Genomic DNA, 17,791 nt, shown 5'->3' on the forward strand with positions numbered 1-17,791 from the left:
TTGTTGTACACTGACCGGGCCTACATGAAGGAGTGGTTAGCACTGCTGCCTCACAGCACTAAGGTCCCAGGTTTGATTCTAGCCTCAGGCGACTGTCTGTGTGGAGTTTGCACGTTCTCCCCGTGTCTGCGTGGGTTTTCTCCGGGTGCTCCGGTCTCCTCTCACAGTCCAAAGATGTGCAGGTCAGGTGAATTGGCCATGCTAAATTGCCCATAGTGTTGGGTGCATTAGTCAGAGGGAAATGGGTCTGGGCAGGTTACGCTTCAGAGGGTTGGTGTGGACCTGTTGGGCCGAAGGGCCTGTTTCCACACTGTAGGGAATCTAATCTAATCTCACAGGTAGTGCAAACTCCACATAGACAGGAACCAAATACTGGTCCCAGGCACTGAGGCAGCATCTAACCACCGAGCCAGCCAGTCCATTCATATGCATTGACTGTTGTTTCAGAGCAGCAATTAAGGGCAGTGACAGTAGAAATGATGTTTATAGAATGGACAGGCTGGGCCAACAGGTTCTCTATATAAGTCTACTGCACCACACAACAACAGCAGTGCTGGCTGTTCTAATTACACCTATCGCCAGCCGTGGGCGGGTGGATCAAAGCTGATTATGAAGTGTTTGTTGAAAGGGATCAGTTCTTGTCTGTATCAGAAGATGTGGGGAGATCAGGGAATAGACAGTGTCAGCTCGAACAGTGAGAGAGTAGGTCTGAGCCCCTCGCAACCCGTGTGGCTCTGTACCGATCGGAAGGTGGGGATGGCAGCAGTAGTGACCGCCTCGCCTTTCCTGAAACCCTTCGCTTTGAGATACTCCCCGGCGGGAGTGAGCCCAGCTCACCGCAGGCGCCACACTCTCCCCGCCAGCGAGTTCCGCAACCTGAGCCTGACAGACGCACTCAGCGTGTTCGAGATCGAGAGGGAAGGTAAGGCAAACTGCTGGGTGTGTGTGCGCGAGTGTACACTCGGCCCTTCCAGTGGCAACTATCCCTACTCTGACCAGCCCAGTCGTTCTCTCCTGCAACCGGTACAATTCTATATTCATATCCAGTAATTCATTTCTCCTGGAATTCTTTGATGTAATATTTTTCAAAGAATCAATATTTGAATGATGTTTTGTGTACAACTCCTTATTTAATATAGATTTTTAATTTCACACTTTTGTGTAAAATTTACCTCATATATTCCAATTTGATAATTTTATGTACAACTTATCGAATTTAGTTATTCCAATTCGACACTGTTTTGTATGCAATTTACCCAATACAGATATTCCAATGACACTGTTCGGTGTACAACACCTTGTCTAATATAGATATTCCAATTTGGGAGAGCGTGGCTGAGGTCAAACTAATAGCCAGTGGAGATGGTTTCAAATGCCTGTTGGCAGCTGATAGATCTTAAATTCAATAAATAAATCTGGCTTTATTTATTTTGAAAACAAAGTATTCTGAAGAAGGGTCACTGGACCCGAAACTGTCTTTCTCCCACTCTCTGTCCACCAATGCTGCTGAGTTTCAGCAGCATTATCAGTTATTGTTTGAAATAAATTTGGATTTTTTTTTGAAATTAAAAAAAATTGTGTCTTACAAACTGTGTAATTACTGTCATCAGTAAGAGGAGCCTATCTGGTTCATTCATGCTCTTTATGGAGAGAAATCCGTTCTACATGTGACTCCAGACTCACAGTAAAGTAGTTGTCTTTTAACTGAAATGGCCAGCAAGTCCCTCAGGTCAAAGGCAGCTAGGACACCCACATTGGTGTCACCCACATTTCATAAAAAAGGGGGGAAAAAATGAGATCCTGATAAATGACTGGTTTAGTTTTGCTATAACGCAAACCATCCTCACGCACATTTTAAGCTTTGGGAGAACAGCTGTGAATTCAGCTTCATTTGGGGTGGCATGGTGGCTCAGTGGTTAGCACTGCCATCTCACAGCGCCAGAAACCTGGGATCGATCCCAGCCTCAGGTGACTGTCTGTGTGGAGTAGCATCTTCTCCCTGTGTCTGTGTGTGTGTTTCCTCCCACAGTCCAAAGGTGTGCAGGTTGGGTGAATTGGCCATGCTGAATTGCCCTCAGTGTTCAGGGATGTGCAGGTTAGATGCATTAGTCTGGGGAAATATAGAGTAATAGGGACTGGGTCTGGGTGGGATACTCTTCAGAGGGTCAGTATGGACTTGTTGGGCCAAATGGCCTGTTCTCACACCGAAGGGATTCTAATCAACAATGTTCACAACTGTAAATGAGATATAGGAGCAGAAGTAGGCCGTTCAGCCCATCAAGTCTGCTCCACCATTCCATGAGATCATGGCTGATCTAATAACCCCCAACTCCACTTTCCAGCATCTTGGATCCCAGGGTCTATCCAAGCAACTCTTTTAGGAATTGGTTAAATGTAGCTGAGAAGTCTCAACAATAACAATGTGCTTAAATACGAACATTTATTGAGTAATAACGATGGAAAGAAAAAATAAAAGACTGAACTATGAACATCTATTAAGTAATAAAAAAGATGGAAAAGGAAGGAAAAGAAAGCAATGAGCCTCATGCTCCCGCCTGCCCATCGGGGCCCCCTCGATCGACGGCTGGTCTGGAGGCTTAGCTTTGTTCCTGGCACCATTCACAATCCCGACCTGAGGCGACGTCCAACAACTCGGAACGAAGCACACACTCTCTCTTACAAGGTGTAATAAACAGCAAGTACAGAAAAGCAGATACAGAAAACAGGCTGCTTGCAAGTACAGAAAACAAGCTTTGATTGTGCTGTCTGCGGCACATCAGGAATGTTCACAGGACTCAGTCAAGGTTGAATATCATCAACAAGTTTAGTAGTTTGGCCCATTCTATCCACTTTTTTTCCTCCTAGCCCTTCATGACCTGACTGGTTAAAAATCTGTCTATCACACCTTTGAATATACTTAATGATCTAACTTCAACAACCCTCTGCGGTAAAGAATTCCACAGATTCACGACCATCTGAGAGAAGAAATTCCTCCTCATCTCTGTCTTAAATAGATGATCCCTCACTCTGAGATTAAGCTCTCTGGTCCTGGACTTCCCCAAAGGGGAGACCTTCTCTAAGAATTTTTAATGCTTCATATAAACATATAAAATTATAATGGGAATAGATAGGATTGAAGCAGGGGGGGTTGTTTCCATCGGTGCGTGAAACTAAAACTAGGGGACATAGCCTCAAAATAGGGGGAACAAATTTAGGGTTGAGCTAAGGAGGAAGTTCCTCACCCAATGGTTTTGAATCGGTGGAATTCCCTGCCCGATGATGCTACCTCATTGAATGTTTTTAAGGCAAAGATAGATTTTTGAACAATAAAGGAATTCAGGGTTATGGTGAGCAGGTGGGTAAATGGAGCTGAGTCCATGATAAGATCATCTTATTGAATGGCAGGGCCAGACATGGTGGCACATGGCTTAGTGGTTAGTACTACTGCCTCACAGCAGCAGGGTCCCAGGTTCAATTCCAGCCTTGGGTAACTGTCTGTGTGGAGTTTGCACATTCTCCCCATGTCTGCATGGATTTCCTCCCACAGTCACAAAGATGTGTGGGGCAGGTGAATTAGCTATGCTAAATTGCTCATAGTATTAGGTGCATTAGTTGGAGGGGTCTGGGTGGGTTACCCTTCAGAGGGTTGGTGTGGACTGGTTGAGCTGAAGGGCCTGTTTCCACACTGTAGGGAATCTAATTTACTCCCACTTCTGTTTCTTTTGTTTTTTCTTGTGTGAGAAATGCTTTACTTCAACAGTCAATCATCATCCACAGTTTCTGAGAATACCAGACTCATCAGGGACAAAAAGAAACTCAGTGCGTCTTCTCTATTTTTTCACCTTTAGCGTTTATTTCAGTCTCTGGAGAATGTCCTTTGCGCATGGATGAAGTCAGACACTTTCTTGAGCTCTGCCCGGAGTTATCCCTTGGCTGGTTTGAAGAAGGGAGGCTGGTAGCCTTTGTAATTGGCTCTGGATGGGACAAGGACAAGTTGTCACAGGTCAGATACACTACCTTTCTTCTTACATAGTGTACTACTCTGTGAGGACCCACTCTGTTTAGTTATATTATTTCTTCTAAACAACATTGAATATGCTGGAAACCGTCGACACAAAGTAACATTTATGATATTGTGATTAACATAAAAATATTCATCTTTCACATTGCCAAAGCTGTCAGATTTTATAGATGAATGACTTAAAAATGAATAGAACGGAAGGAAAAGACAAAATAGATGTAGACTGATTAGTCACATATTTAAATCATTTACTCAATTCCACTTACATGGCACAAGCTGTATTAGTGAGATTCAGAAGCATGAGAAAAATCAAATGAGATTGAAAAGGTGGGAGAGTGGCAGAGATGAAACATAATAAATGCGAAGCTCACAAAATTGATAGAATATCAAAAGGTTTCTGATAATGAAGTTCCTGAGCTACTAAGGTAACCAACATTTCTGATCACAGCAACAGAGGATGGCCCTGTTCTTGAAATTTTGTTGAAGTTTAATAATGTTGTCTGGCTGCCTCCTTCCGTACTGTTCATCCCTCAATCCTTTCAGTAGCAACATCGACAGCCTTCCACATGTCAGAGGAACTCTGCCTTCCTTTCTTAATGAGTTCATTTGCCTTCTTTTCTTTAAGAAATCTCTTGTTGTTCTGGTCTCATTTAGCAGTTTGTAGGAATCTAGGAGGTGCAACAGTAAAAGTAATTTGGCACCAACAGTAGAGCCCACCCAGCAAGGTACAGTATTGCTGCAGATAAACCCCCTTTCCCAAGTACCACACCCCCATCACTCAACATACTAATCCTCTGCTGTTTCCACAGATGTTATATCACTTGCGGGCTTTTTGAAATTGTTTCAGATGTTCAATGTGAGTTTCTGTTGGTCATACTCACAGTCCTTTTCAGTGAGAATGTGTTTTCTAGCTTGTTTTTATTTTAAGTTTATTTCCGTGTAAAAGTTTAGATTTGTGAACACGTTTGAGACAGATGTTGTGTTATTGAACAACACAATAGAGAATGAAAAGATCATACATTATGTTAATTGAATCTAATTCCAGATGTAACTGTGTCCCATCTGATTAAAGTATTACTGTTGGACTCACATCTTCAATTTACTAATGAGTCTTCCTTCATAGATTTAGTCCTTAAGTAACTAGCTCTAAAATCATTTTTGTTGCCCCTTTCTAACTCTCAATATGTTGAGTTTGAAAAACAAATCTAAAGGAATTGTAAGTGCCATCATTTTAATAAAATGGAGTGTTATTAATGTAATATAATCTTGCATCCCAGGATCCATACTCTGTCCTTCTGCTGGTGTAAATATTTTTATTATCTCGCATAAAGGGTGATCTTTTGCTCCCTTCAAATTTTAATAATTCATTCTTGTAATCAAAGTATTTTTTGCACCAATGCACACCTCCATTAGAGTCATCTGCATCAGGTGCTAAAATGCTTTTTATGTCCCCTATAATTTTGACATTAGCAGACTTGGAAAATAATCCAGATTTTGAAAATGGCAACAGTTCTGAGGAAGAGTCGCTGAGCCCAAAAACATTAACTGTGCTTTCTCTCCACAGATGCTTCCAGACCTGCTGAGCCTTTCCAGCAATTCCTGCTTTTGATCTCCAGCATCTGCAGTTCTTTCAGATTTAAGTTCAAAATAATCTACTTTAATATAGATTGTAAAAGGAGGGCAAAGAACTAAGTTCAGGATACACTGCAGAGACTGACTATTGTTAAGACAACTTAATATTTCAGCTAATTTGGTAGTCACTTACTGCAATTAACATGACTTACACTTTATTATACCTGTTTTGTATTAACAAAACTAAGAAGCATATTTAGATTTTTGCAAAACAGAGAAAATAGAAGCTGATCTCATCCTTAAATTAATATTCAAATTACTTCCTTATATTTCAGTTCCATATGATCTCTTATGCTGTAGTCTAGATCCACCTTTAATGAATTCAAATTGATGGGATTAGTTAAGAGTAAAGAGCATATCTGAGATACAAGAATGCTAGTGGAGATGGCTTTAGCCCCAGTAAACATAGAAGAAAGACAATAAGTTCAATTTAGACATTCCATCTTGTAATCTTGAAGGCCATTGGTGCCAATCCAGAATAGAAAACAAGTCAACAATATCGTAAGACAAAAAAACTGCAGATTTAAAACAAACAAAATTAGAAATTTCTGGAGAAAATCAGCAGGTCTGGCAGCTTCTGTGAAGAAAAGAAAAAGAGTTAAATAGAGTTTTAATGTGTAACAAAGCATGTGGCCGATCCTCTGTAACTGCATAAACTACAGAGAAAGGAACAAAATAGCTGAGGGGGCACAAGGAAGATCATGTTAAATTGCTTTTACAAGTGTTCCATTTGAAAATATTTGCACTTCCATATTAAGAATATGACAAATGGTACACTAAATTAAGGTTAAAAAATTTAAATTTGACACATGGAAAATAGGCAAGTTACCTGAACAATTGACATTCTTAAAATAGGAGGATGGGTGGGTGGGTGCAAAGCTTTGCTTTTTGAACTTGGATAGCAAGTTGGGCTAGGCCATTGAGTCCCAGTATCCAACTTGTGCTAGCCAGTGGAGGCGAGATCTCCTGGGACCTATCAATGGTTGCTGTGTGCTGGGTTTTGTGAAGGCAGCAAATATTAATTTGACCTATTTTGCTGCCTCTTCCCAGTTATGATCATGAATTTCTATCATTTATATTCTATGGACAGCCTGACCAAAATCAGTCTCTCCAACATCAAGATGTGAACAACATGCCCTTCTATTCAATAGCCCACTCATCAGCTGCTGGTCCAGAAACTAAAAAATTTACTCAAGGTTTTTATTCAGCAATCATTCGGATTGCAATAGATTAGTTCTTTGAAATTATTATTCCCATACCTACAATCAGCAAGAAGGTATATCATCTGCAAAACAATTATTGCAAACGTATTTGCTTATAGAGGAGGTTTTGTCTCAATTGAGACATTTAATAAGGCATTGAATCGAAATAATGTTCAGGGAATATGGGGAAAAGGCAGGAGATTGGAACTAGGTAATAGAACTATTGCAGGTGGAATGAGCTCTGCACTGTAACAATTCTATGATTCTATATTTGCAATTGCTTGAAAATGTTTACTAAGCAACCTAATGCACAACTTTTAACTTGTAATATAAATAAAATGAATGTTAACGTTTCACATGCTTGTAGGATGCTATGACCATTCATGTCCCTGGGGGCTCCACTGTGCACATTCACGTTCTGGCTGTCCACCACAAGTGCCGTCAGCAGGGGAAAGGTTCCATTATCTTATGGCGATACTTACAATACCTGCGATGTCTGCCCACAGTCAAGCGAGCTGTTCTAATGTGTGAAGATTTCTTGATCACATTCTACCAGAAAGCTGGCTTTAGAGAGATCGGACCTTCTGGCATTGTAGTGGGTCCCCTCACATTTACTGAAATGGAATACCCTCTAGGTGGAGGAGCTTACCTGCGGAGAAATAGCGGCTGCTAAACTACGATCTCAAACCTAGTGGCGTGAATTTCAGACCTGCTGTTTCAATAGCCTCTATGCTACCTTTAATGTACTGATGTTCCTATTAACTGGCGATGTTTCATCAGTATTCCGTTTGTTTTAAGTAGATTGACAATAATGTTTAAGTGTTGACATGAATTTAGCGATGACAGTGGACTAAAATTAGCATTCTGAGAAATCGAAGGCAGACTTCTCAACTTTAACAAGTACATAAAAACATGGAAAAGCAGATTGATTGCCTGTTCCACAGCTCATCCAGCTACGCGCACACACAGACACACACAAATCCCGTGGCTTGATTAAGATGTACCTGTCTGCAGGCTGTTATCAACTTTAATGGAAAAGTCTGTTTTAAAATTTTAACATCGCATCCTCAAGAAATATTGTTTTGCTTACAGTATATTGAACTGATCAACATCTGGATCAGTTATACAACTTATGTCTAATATATTTCAAAAAATGATTTCAGCAATTGTGGGTTAACATAATACTTCCTATTAGATCAGGTGCCAGTATTTACTAAAATTCAATAATTCCTCCTTAGTCACCCATTTTTTAAACATCTCGATTCCTAGTAATAAAGTTTTAAAAACCTAATGATAGATATATTGCCAAAAGCAATTTTCATTTACTCATCTGACAAATCAGCTGATTACCTAACTGAATACTCCAAGTCTAATAAATCTCAGAATCATACAGCACGGAAACAGAGCCTGTCGTCCGCACCAAGTTCCCAAACTAAACTAGCGCAACCTGCCTGCATTCGGCCCATATCCCCCTAAACTTTTCCTGTTCATGTACTTCTCCAAATGGCTTTTAAATGTTGTAATTGTAGCTGCATCCATCACTTCCTCTGGCAGTTCATTCCACACACTAACCACTCTCTGTGTAAAAGTGTTGCCCCCCATGTCCTTTTTACATCTTTCTCCTCTCACCTTAAAGTTATGCCCCCTAGCTTTAAACTCCTCTACCTTAGTCTTCTGATATTTAAATTGAATGTAATTTATTTGCTTGGTTACTGATATGACTATTTGTATATTGCCAAAATCTAAATACGCAATGTTATGTATCTTTATAGATACAGTGCTCTGTTATTTACCATACATTAAAGGTTATCTTTGTACTGTAATCATTTTTCAATAAAAGATATCATCCTAATTAAGAGTATCTAGTCTGGTGTGTTTAGTGCTTTCAGTAAAATTTCTTTCATGCCATTACATTATGTTAAAGGGAACTCAGTTGAGATACTGGATCAACAATGTAATTTTCTCTCCCCTTGTAGGCAGCAACTAAGATAAATAATTAAAGGTCAGAACTGTCCCCATCTATCACCACCCTCCTCTGCCTGGCTGAGCTCGCCCTCACTCTGAACAATTTCTCCTTTAACTCACTTCACTTGCCTCAGGTCTGACCCACTTGGGCCCCAGTTATGCCTGTCCCTTTGTGGCTTATGTGGAACATTCCTTCTTCCAGTTCTACTCTGGATCCTGGAGTATTTCTCTTAGGTGCCACCTATAGGGCAGCTTGGAGGCTCAGTGGTTAGCACTGTTGCCTCACAGCATCAGGGTCCCAGGTTCGATTCCAACTGTGGCGGCTGTCTGTGTGGAGTTTGCACATTCTCCCCGTGTCTGCATGGGTTTGCTCTGGGTGCTCTGGTTTCTTCCCACAGTCCAAAGATGTGCCGGTCAGGTGAAGTGGCTATGCTAAATTGCCTGTAGTGTTAGGTGCATTTGTTAGAGGGAAATGGGTCTGGGTGGGTTACTCTTCGGAGGGTCGGTGTGGACTTGTTGGACCAAAGGGCCTGTTTCCACACCGTAGGGAATCTAATCTAATCTCCACCCACAACTCTTTCTTGGGTTTATCGATGCTATCATCAGAGCAGCTTCCCTATCTCATCCAGAATTGGGAAAATTTATCAATATCACTTCTAGTGTCCACCCTGCTCTCATTTGTACCTGGCCCATCTCGGATCCCCCCTCCCTTCCTCAACATCTCTGCTCCTGTTTCTGGGGTTAGGCTTGGCACAGACTCCCAGTTACCTTGACTATATATGCTCCCATCCTATTTCCAGTAAAGACTCTACTCCATTCTTCCAGCCTCTCTATCTCCATTGCATCTGCTCTGATGATGCCAAGGGGGGATGTCCAAAATGTCCACTATCTTCCCCAACCAAGGATTCTTCATCACCATAGTTGACCAGGTGTTCAGCCATGTCCGACCCACCTCCCGGGGTTTGGTCCTCATCCCCTCTCTTTGACCTCACCCAACATCCCACCAGCATCCACATCTAAAAGGTCATTAGCTACCATGTCCACCACCTCCAACGGGATGTCACCATTTGGGAAATATTCCCATCCCCTCTCTTATCAGTCTTTCACAAGGACCGTTCCCTCTGGGACACCATTCCAGCACCACTTCCAGCACATCCCCATAGCACCTTCCCATGCAGTAACAGAAAGTATATCACCTGCCCATTAACCTCCTCCCTCCTCACTATCCAAGACACCAGAGCCACCTTTCCAGGTGAAGCAGCAATACACATGCATGCTATGTAGTCTGCTGTATTCCATTCCAAACTCTGTTTCTTTCTCCACAGATGTTACCAGACCTGATGGGTTTCTCCAGTAATTTCTGTTTTCATTTCAAATAATTAGGTGAATTGGCTGTGGCAAAATATCACCTTCTTGTCTGAATTTAACTAGCAAGGTGGCAAGAAGATTCATGGATGACTTTCTTGACCAGTCCTGAGTAAAGGACCCCACTAGGATCCCGAATGACAATGTCCCTGATTATCAGTTTTGCCAGAGCTCTTTGAGGCCACACTCGGTCAAACGTAGCCTTGATGTCAAGAGCAATCACTGTGACCTCCCCTCTGGAATTCAGCTGTTTGTACATGCTTGAACCAAGGCTGTGACGAGGTCAGGAACTGAGTGGCCCTGGCAGAACTCAAACTAGGCGTCACGGAGCAGGTTGTTACTGGTTAACAACAGTGTTGATGACATCACGCGTTACTTTACTGAGGATTGAGAGTGGACTGATGGGCGGTACTTGGTTGGGTTGGATTTGTCCTGGTTTTTGTGTACAGGAGTCATCTGGATGGTTTTCTACATTGTGCAGCAGATGCCAGAGTTGTAACTGCACTGGAAGAGCTTGGTCAGCAGTGTGTTCTGGAGCTCATCTTTGGTACTAGTACCAGATTGTTGTCAGGGCCCACAGCCTTGACAAAATGGCTGAAGGCACCGAATAATGTAAGATCATATGGAGTGATGATATGCAACTTCAGCATGAACACCTCATTTTTAGGTACACGATATGTCATTCCTTGGCATGGAAATGTGTTGCTGGAAAAGCGCAGCAGGTCAGGCAGCATCTAGGGAACAGGAGAATCAACGTTTCGGGCATTAGCCCTTCTTCAGGAATGAGGAAAGTTGGTCCAGCAGGCTAAGATAAAAGATAGGGAGGAGGGACTTGGGGGAGGGGCGTCGGAAATGTGATAGGTGGAAAGAGGTCAAGGTGAGGGTGATAGGTCAGACTGGGGTGGGGGCGTCTGACCTATCACCCTCACCTTGACCTCTTTCCACCTATCACATTTCCGACGCCCCTCCCCCAAGTCCCTCCTCCCTATCTTTTATCTTAGCCTGATGGACCAACTTTCCTCATTCCTGAAGAAGGGCTAATGCCCGAAACGTTGATTCTCCTGTTCCCTAGATGCTGCCTGACCTGCTGCACTTTTCCAGCAACACATTTCCATCTCTGATCTCCAGCATCTGCAGACCTCACTTTCTCCTCATTCCTTGGCATGCCCTCCTTCATAGAACCAGGGTGGATCCTCCAGCTCGATGGCAATGGCAGAATAGGGGATATACTGGGCTGCGTGATTTACAAATTATGCTCAAATGCAATGGCACCCATTCCTACATTGCTGGATATGGTTAAAGTATATCCCATTTATCACAGGGTTGGGGGATGGATGTGCAGAATGAGAAATGATATTGCCACACAATATGATGAAATGCATTATCAATGCACAGGTAGGAGTTTGCCTCCATAAGGACCATGTAATTGGTACTTAGGGAGGTAATTAGTAATTGGTGTTCACTGGGGAAGACACAAACAATCTCCCTGAGGTAACAGTGGCTGAAGGACCTGAACTGAAGGGAATTTATATTTGCCAGGAATTGGTGTTGGAGAGACTGTTTGGTCTCAAGGTTGATAAGTCCCTGGAGCCTGATGGTCTACATCCCAGGGTACTGACGGAGGTGGCTCGAGAAATCATGGATGCGTTGGTGATTATTTTCCAGAGTTCGATAGATTCGGGATCAGTTCCTGCGGATTGGAGGGTGGCTAATGTTGTACCACTTTTTAAGAAAGGTGGGAGAGAGAAAACAGGAAATTACAGACAAGTTAGTCTGACCTCAGTGATGGGGAAGATGCTGGAGTCTATTATAAAGGATGAAATTACGACACATCTGGATAGTAGTAACAGGATAGGTCTGAGTCAACACGGATTTATGAAGGGGAAATCATGCTTGACTAATCTTCTAGAATTTTTTGAGGATGTAATTTTGAAGATGGACGAGGGAGATCTAGTAGATGTAGTGTACCTGGACTTTCAGAAAGCTTTTGATAAAGTCCCACATAAGAGGTTAGTGAGCAAAATTAGGGCGCATGGTATTGGGGGCAAAGTACTAACTTGGATTGAAAGTTGGTTGGCTGATAGGAAACAAAGAGTAGTGATAAACAGCTCCATTTCGGAATGGCAGGCAGTGACCAGTGGGGTACCGCAGGGATCAGTGCTGAGACCGCAGCATTTTACAATATATATTAATGATATAGAAGATGGTATTAGTAATAACATTAGCAAATTTGCTGATGATACTAAGCTAGGTGGCTGGGTGAAATGTGAGGAGGATTATAGGGTGACCTGGACAGGTTAGGTGAGTGGTCAGATGCATGGCAGATGCAGTTTAATGTGAATAAATGTATGGTTATCCACTTTGGTGGCAAGAACAGGAAGGCAATCCTTTAATAATCTTATATGTCTCAATCAGATCCCCTCTCAGTCTTCTAAACTCAAGGGTATACAAGCCCAGTCGCTCCAGTCTTTCAATGTAAACAGATACATAATAGTTTGTCCTGCTAGTTCAGTTAATGCTGTCACTTCAGCTTTTAACTTCATAATTTCCTGCCTCAACATAGAGGCATCTCCCGAACTGAGTCCCTGCTCATGTTTCAGGAGGGCTAATTCTGCTTCAGCTTTTTGGCGCTTGTCTGACTGTTGTCTACAAGCCGCCGCACAGGCCCACATCCTCCGCTGTACCCCAGGCAAGGGGTTCTTCGGCAGGACTGGGATCCTTTCTCAAACAAACTGCCACGTACATGCCCACATCCATGCCATCCCGGGACGGTCGGGGCCTCCACAGTTTGTTCCTCTGGTTTCTTTGCCTTTTTCCAAAACATTGTTCTGTATCAAAATCTCTCCTCAATTGCGATTGACCCTGCTCGCTGCGCCAAAATGTTTTTAAAAATTCTCATGGTCAAGGACCAGGCTCGCAGGAAAGTAGTCTGACACAGAGCAAACAGCCAAGAGGCGAGTCTGCTAGAATATAAGTGTTTTATTCCCCTCAGCGTCGCCACAACCAGGTCTCGTACTTACAACGGGTCTGGTTTATACTCACTCTACGTGTTACCGGAACTGGGAGCCGTCAGTTCTCGTAGAGCGGTTGCCAACAACCCACGCTCGGCGGTTAACCGCAACCCCGGAGCAGACTCTCCCGAACTGGAGACTTTTCCAGCTGATATACTCTTTTCGAGATCTAAACATTCATGTGAACAGCAGAGCAAGGCTGAAAAACACATTCCATTCTGGTCACATACAGATAAGAAGATTCACACGGGAAGGTGTGTAATAAGATTCACACGGGACTAAGCGACACCTTCCATTTTCGGTTAGATTCACACATGTATTGGGACACAATTTTAACCCTTTCACCACAGCTGTTAGTATTTCTGGTGTCTAGGCGGCTCCCTTGGTTGCATGGTTTATGGGGCCATTTTAGAGGCAGATATTAATCAACCACATAACGGACCTGGAGTCACATGTTGGCCAGACCTGGCGACAGGTGAAGAATTTCCTTCCCTTAAAGAGCATTAATGAACCAGATAGACCTTTAATAGTGACGGACAAGGATTTCACAATCACCAGTTGACCAGATTTTAATTCCAAACTAGAAATTAAATTCAAGCTTCACTGTGGGTGGATTTGAACCAGTGTCAGCAGAACACTGGATTGTCTCTCTGGATTCGTAATGTCAATGTGTCCAATGCCAATGCCATTACATTATCACCTAAACAACATGCTACATATTGTCTGTGCTGTTCAATAATTATGAAAAGTTGTAAAATATATATTTTAGTCCCAGCCTGATTCTGACAAGTTGAGTGTCAGTGGACAAATGCATGGCAGATGGAGCACAATGTGGATAAATGTGAAGTTATCCACTTTGGGAGAAAACATCGGCAGGCAGATTATCTGAATGGCAACAGATTGGGAAAGGAGGGAGGTACAGTACCTGGGTACACCTTGTACATCAGTCAGAGAAAGCAACAATCAAGCATCGAAGGCGGCAAATGGGATACTGGCCTTCATAGCGAGAGGATTTAGGCACAGGAAAGGCATGTCTTGCTGCAATTGTACAGGATGTAGCTAAGTGCTGGAAAAGCACAGCCAGTCAGGCAGCACCCAAGGAGCAGGTAAGGCCACACCAAGAATACTTTGTGCAGTGTTGCTCTCCTTATGAGGAAGGATGTTCTGGCTATGGAGGGAGTGCAATGAATACTCAGCAGGCTGATTCCTTGGATGGCAGTTCTGACATACGAGAGAGACTGGATTGGTTGGACAATATTCACTAGATTTTAGAAGGGAACCTTACAGAAACATAAAAATTCTAACAGGACGAGACAGGGCAAACAGAGTAAGGGCATACCTGAAGGACTGGGGAGTTCAGAACAGGGGTGGGAGCACACTGTAAAGGATACAGGATAGGGCATTTAATACTGAGAGGAGGAGAAATTTCTTCACCTGCTCCTGGAATTCTCTGCCACAGAGAGCAGTTGAGGCAAAAAAATACCATGCTTTCAAGGGGAAGGAGTTAGATATGATCCTCAGGGCGAAGGGGGTCGAAGTCTATGGGGAGAAAAGCAGGATCAGGGGACTGTGTTGGATGATCAGCCATGACCATGTTGAATGGCACAGCAGGATCAAAGGCCTGCTCCTATTTTCTATGTTTCTATTATTCATTTTTAAATAGCAATCACTTCATAAAGTGTCAATTTTACAAAAATACCCTTAAGCATGTTGCTAAAGGTCTACCTTGTTTACCCAAATGTTGCCACAAACCCAAGTAAGGACTTACACCTTATTTTCAAATTTTACTTCTCTCACATTCTGGATGTTAAACTTAAAAGTAAAGAGGGGGTGATTTCCAGTCTGTAGGAAGTGAATCATAAATTAGTGACCCATTTCAAATATGTTCTGCTACTCCCAAATGTTAAATATTTACTCTTTCTGGAAACATTGTGAAGAAGCAGCACACAGCACAATTCTAATTTCGGACCTTATTGAATGCTTGCTGATAATTGCTCTGAGTGACAATATAGTTGTTGTTGCATTGCCATAGCCTTACCAGACCATAGGGGCTGCTTTCTCATTAGAGAGAAGCGGCTGGTGGTGACTTAACCTGTGGGCCACCAGACCTCAGGCAAGAGAAGAGGGTGAGAAGGAGAGTCCATCATCGTAACCTCAAACCGGTGATTGGAATTGAACCCACGCTGTTGGCATCACACTGCTCTGCAAACCAACCAGCCAGCCAACTGAGCTAAACCAATTCCCCAGCAATATAGCATGGTAACAGGAGTTAACTTGTAATTTTCAAATCAAAATGCAAGAAAAAATACATCCTGCAAAATTGGACCTAAAACTGCTGCCAGTGTCAGTTGTGGGAATTCAAAACACAGTCATCTCAACACAACATTATAAATGATTCTCGAACTTAAAGTTATCCAAAACTGAACCTTATATAAAAAGCAAAACTTTTGTAAAGGCTAGAAAATTCTTTTAAAAAGTGCCAAAACGTTAGGACACACTCCTTATTAATGTTCGCAGAAGGAATATGTATTGCTTATGTACTGTTCAACAGCCATCCATTTATTACGTGAACTGACATTTCTTAAACCATTCAGAATAGATTTTGTTTTCCTTCCCATTAATTAGTATTTATCAACCATTTCACTAGTCAGTTTGTAGTGAACCTTTGAAGTGATCGGTAGGAATATCATTAGCTTTTCGCCAAATAAAAGTAGTGAGAGCCACATGAAGAGATTGCCGATACTTCGAATTAATCTGTTGCTGCTTTTCTGGATTCAACTGAAGTCAGTCCTGAGAATCTGGCAATTTATAAAAGTGGACAGTGAAGGGTTATAAAGAGGCTGAACAGGCTGGGACTTTTTCACTGGACTGTAGGAGGTTGAGGGGTGACCTTATCAAAGTTTATAAAAGGTGAATGACAATTTTTCCTCTGGTGAGGGGAAGGGATGTTCAACATGAAGTGGCATTTTCTTAAGGTGAGAGGAGAAAGATTTAAAAAGGACATGAGGGGCATTTTTTAAAAAAAAGTGTGGTTTATGTGTGAAATAAACCTCCGGAGAAAGTGGGGATGCAGATACATTTAGAAGACATTTGGATAAGTTAATGAAGGATATGGACCAAACGCAGGCAGATGGGACTAGTTTGGTTTGAGAACATGGTCAGCATGGATTGGTTGGACTGAAGGGTCTGTGCTGTATGACTCTAAATAAGAGGAGCAAAGCAAACACATACATGCTAGTATTATTACAAACATCACACCTGAAATGTTGCCGCTTACACAGATGCTCTAAGCTGGCCTAATACAATTTATATATATTTGGATTTCTGAATATTGCATGGACTGTTCCTATTAGGTCACGCGGTTTAAGTGTCAGTGCTACATATTTTCCAGAACTTAGTAAAATGGCACAAGTTAAAGCAGCATAATACTCAATTTTTTTTAAACTTTTAATCATCATGGAACTCTCTTAATATATTTGCTCATTATAATCCATATCAATAAAACAGGGGACCATAAGGGATGAGAATGAAACCAAAGAACTGCACACAAGTTTCTCCATGGACAGGTATTCACAGTATAAATGGAAATGAATTGTTATATAAAGCACAAGACTGACTTATCTCAGGTAAAACAGCCAACTTTGAGTTTGAATTTTAATGGGCATTTAGTGGAGGGAGTCTAGAAAACACGCAAATTTGATATTACCAAAACCACAATATGATACCAAGCTGATGCTGCAGTTCACACTAAGAAAGGTTACAGCAAGAATACAAGATGCTGTCAAGCTTGAAGAATGGGCAGGTAAATGACAATGGATATAAATCATGTTAGAAGGATTAAGGATAACTTAATAGCCATAATAGACTTGATAGTCTACTATGAATAATTAATATTGAAAATCCTTAGACAATGAGATTTTACATGGGATAGATGAACAAAGGGATGAGATAAACAGACACACAAATATAGCAAGCAGGTTAACACAGTCATGAACAAATGTAAATGTAGCAAGTTAATTTCTAAGGAACATAGGTAAAAGCAAAGAAGTCATGAGGAGCAGGCAGGGAAAGTGGGTTGAGACCATGATCAGATCAGGACTGATCTAACTGATTGGCACAGCAGGTTCAAGGGCTTGACCAAACCCAGCTCCCCAGACCCACATTCGATGTGTGTAGGTCAGACCATATCTGGAGTTACGTGCAATGCTGCTCTTCACATTTCAAAATGGATAAAGTGCCACTAGAGAAAGTTAGAAAAAAAATGATGATAGGGTGAATAGGTAAGGACTTTCCCCAGGGATGGAGAATCCAAAACCAGATGACACAGGGTTAAGGTGAGAGGGGAAATATTTAGAAGGGTTCTAAAGGGCTGGAGGTTGGTACAATTACAACATGTAAAGGCACCTGGATGGGTTCATGAATAGGAAGGGTTTAGAGGGATATAGGCCCTATGCTGGAAAATGGAACTAGATTGGGTTGGGATATCTGGTCAGCATGGACGGGTTCGACTGAAGAGTCCATTTCTGTGCTGTACTTCTCTATGACTGTGACTCGATAACAACAGGATTGAGAAGTTTGACCTATTACAAAAGACT

General features: G+C 42.1%; 1 protein-coding gene across 1 annotated transcript; it reads left to right on the forward strand.

The window, feature by feature from the left end:
• The first annotated feature begins 578 nt into the window (after positions 1–578).
• On the forward strand, positions 579–8,311 carry LOC122560493 (serotonin N-acetyltransferase-like). Its single transcript, XM_043711145.1, has 3 exons — positions 579–922; positions 3,849–4,003; positions 7,223–8,311. The coding sequence occupies exons 1-3, from the start codon at positions 610–612 to the stop codon at positions 7,526–7,528; spliced, it is 774 nt and encodes a 257-aa protein (XP_043567080.1). The 5' UTR covers positions 579–609; the 3' UTR covers positions 7,529–8,311.
• The last annotated feature ends 9,480 nt before the right edge of the window (positions 8,312–17,791 follow it).

This window comes from Chiloscyllium plagiosum, chromosome 21, assembly GCF_004010195.1.
Source record: "Chiloscyllium plagiosum isolate BGI_BamShark_2017 chromosome 21, ASM401019v2, whole genome shotgun sequence".
Taxonomy (NCBI): Eukaryota; Metazoa; Chordata; class Chondrichthyes; order Orectolobiformes; family Hemiscylliidae; genus Chiloscyllium; species Chiloscyllium plagiosum.

What these genes read in the sequence shown, in the direction of transcription:
- LOC122560493 (XM_043711145.1), top strand. Translation starts at nt 610, where the DNA reads ATGAAGTGTTTGTTGAAAGGGATCAGTTCTTGTCTGTATCAGAAGATG. An exon ending in GTTCGAGATCGAGAGGGAAG is followed by an intron (nt 923 to 3,848) that starts GTAAGGCAAACT and finishes TTTCACCTTTAG; the next exon opens with CGTTTATTTCAGTCTCTGGA. An exon ending in ACAAGGACAAGTTGTCACAG is followed by an intron (nt 4,004 to 7,222) that starts GTCAGATACACT and finishes ACATGCTTGTAG; the next exon opens with GATGCTATGACCATTCATGT.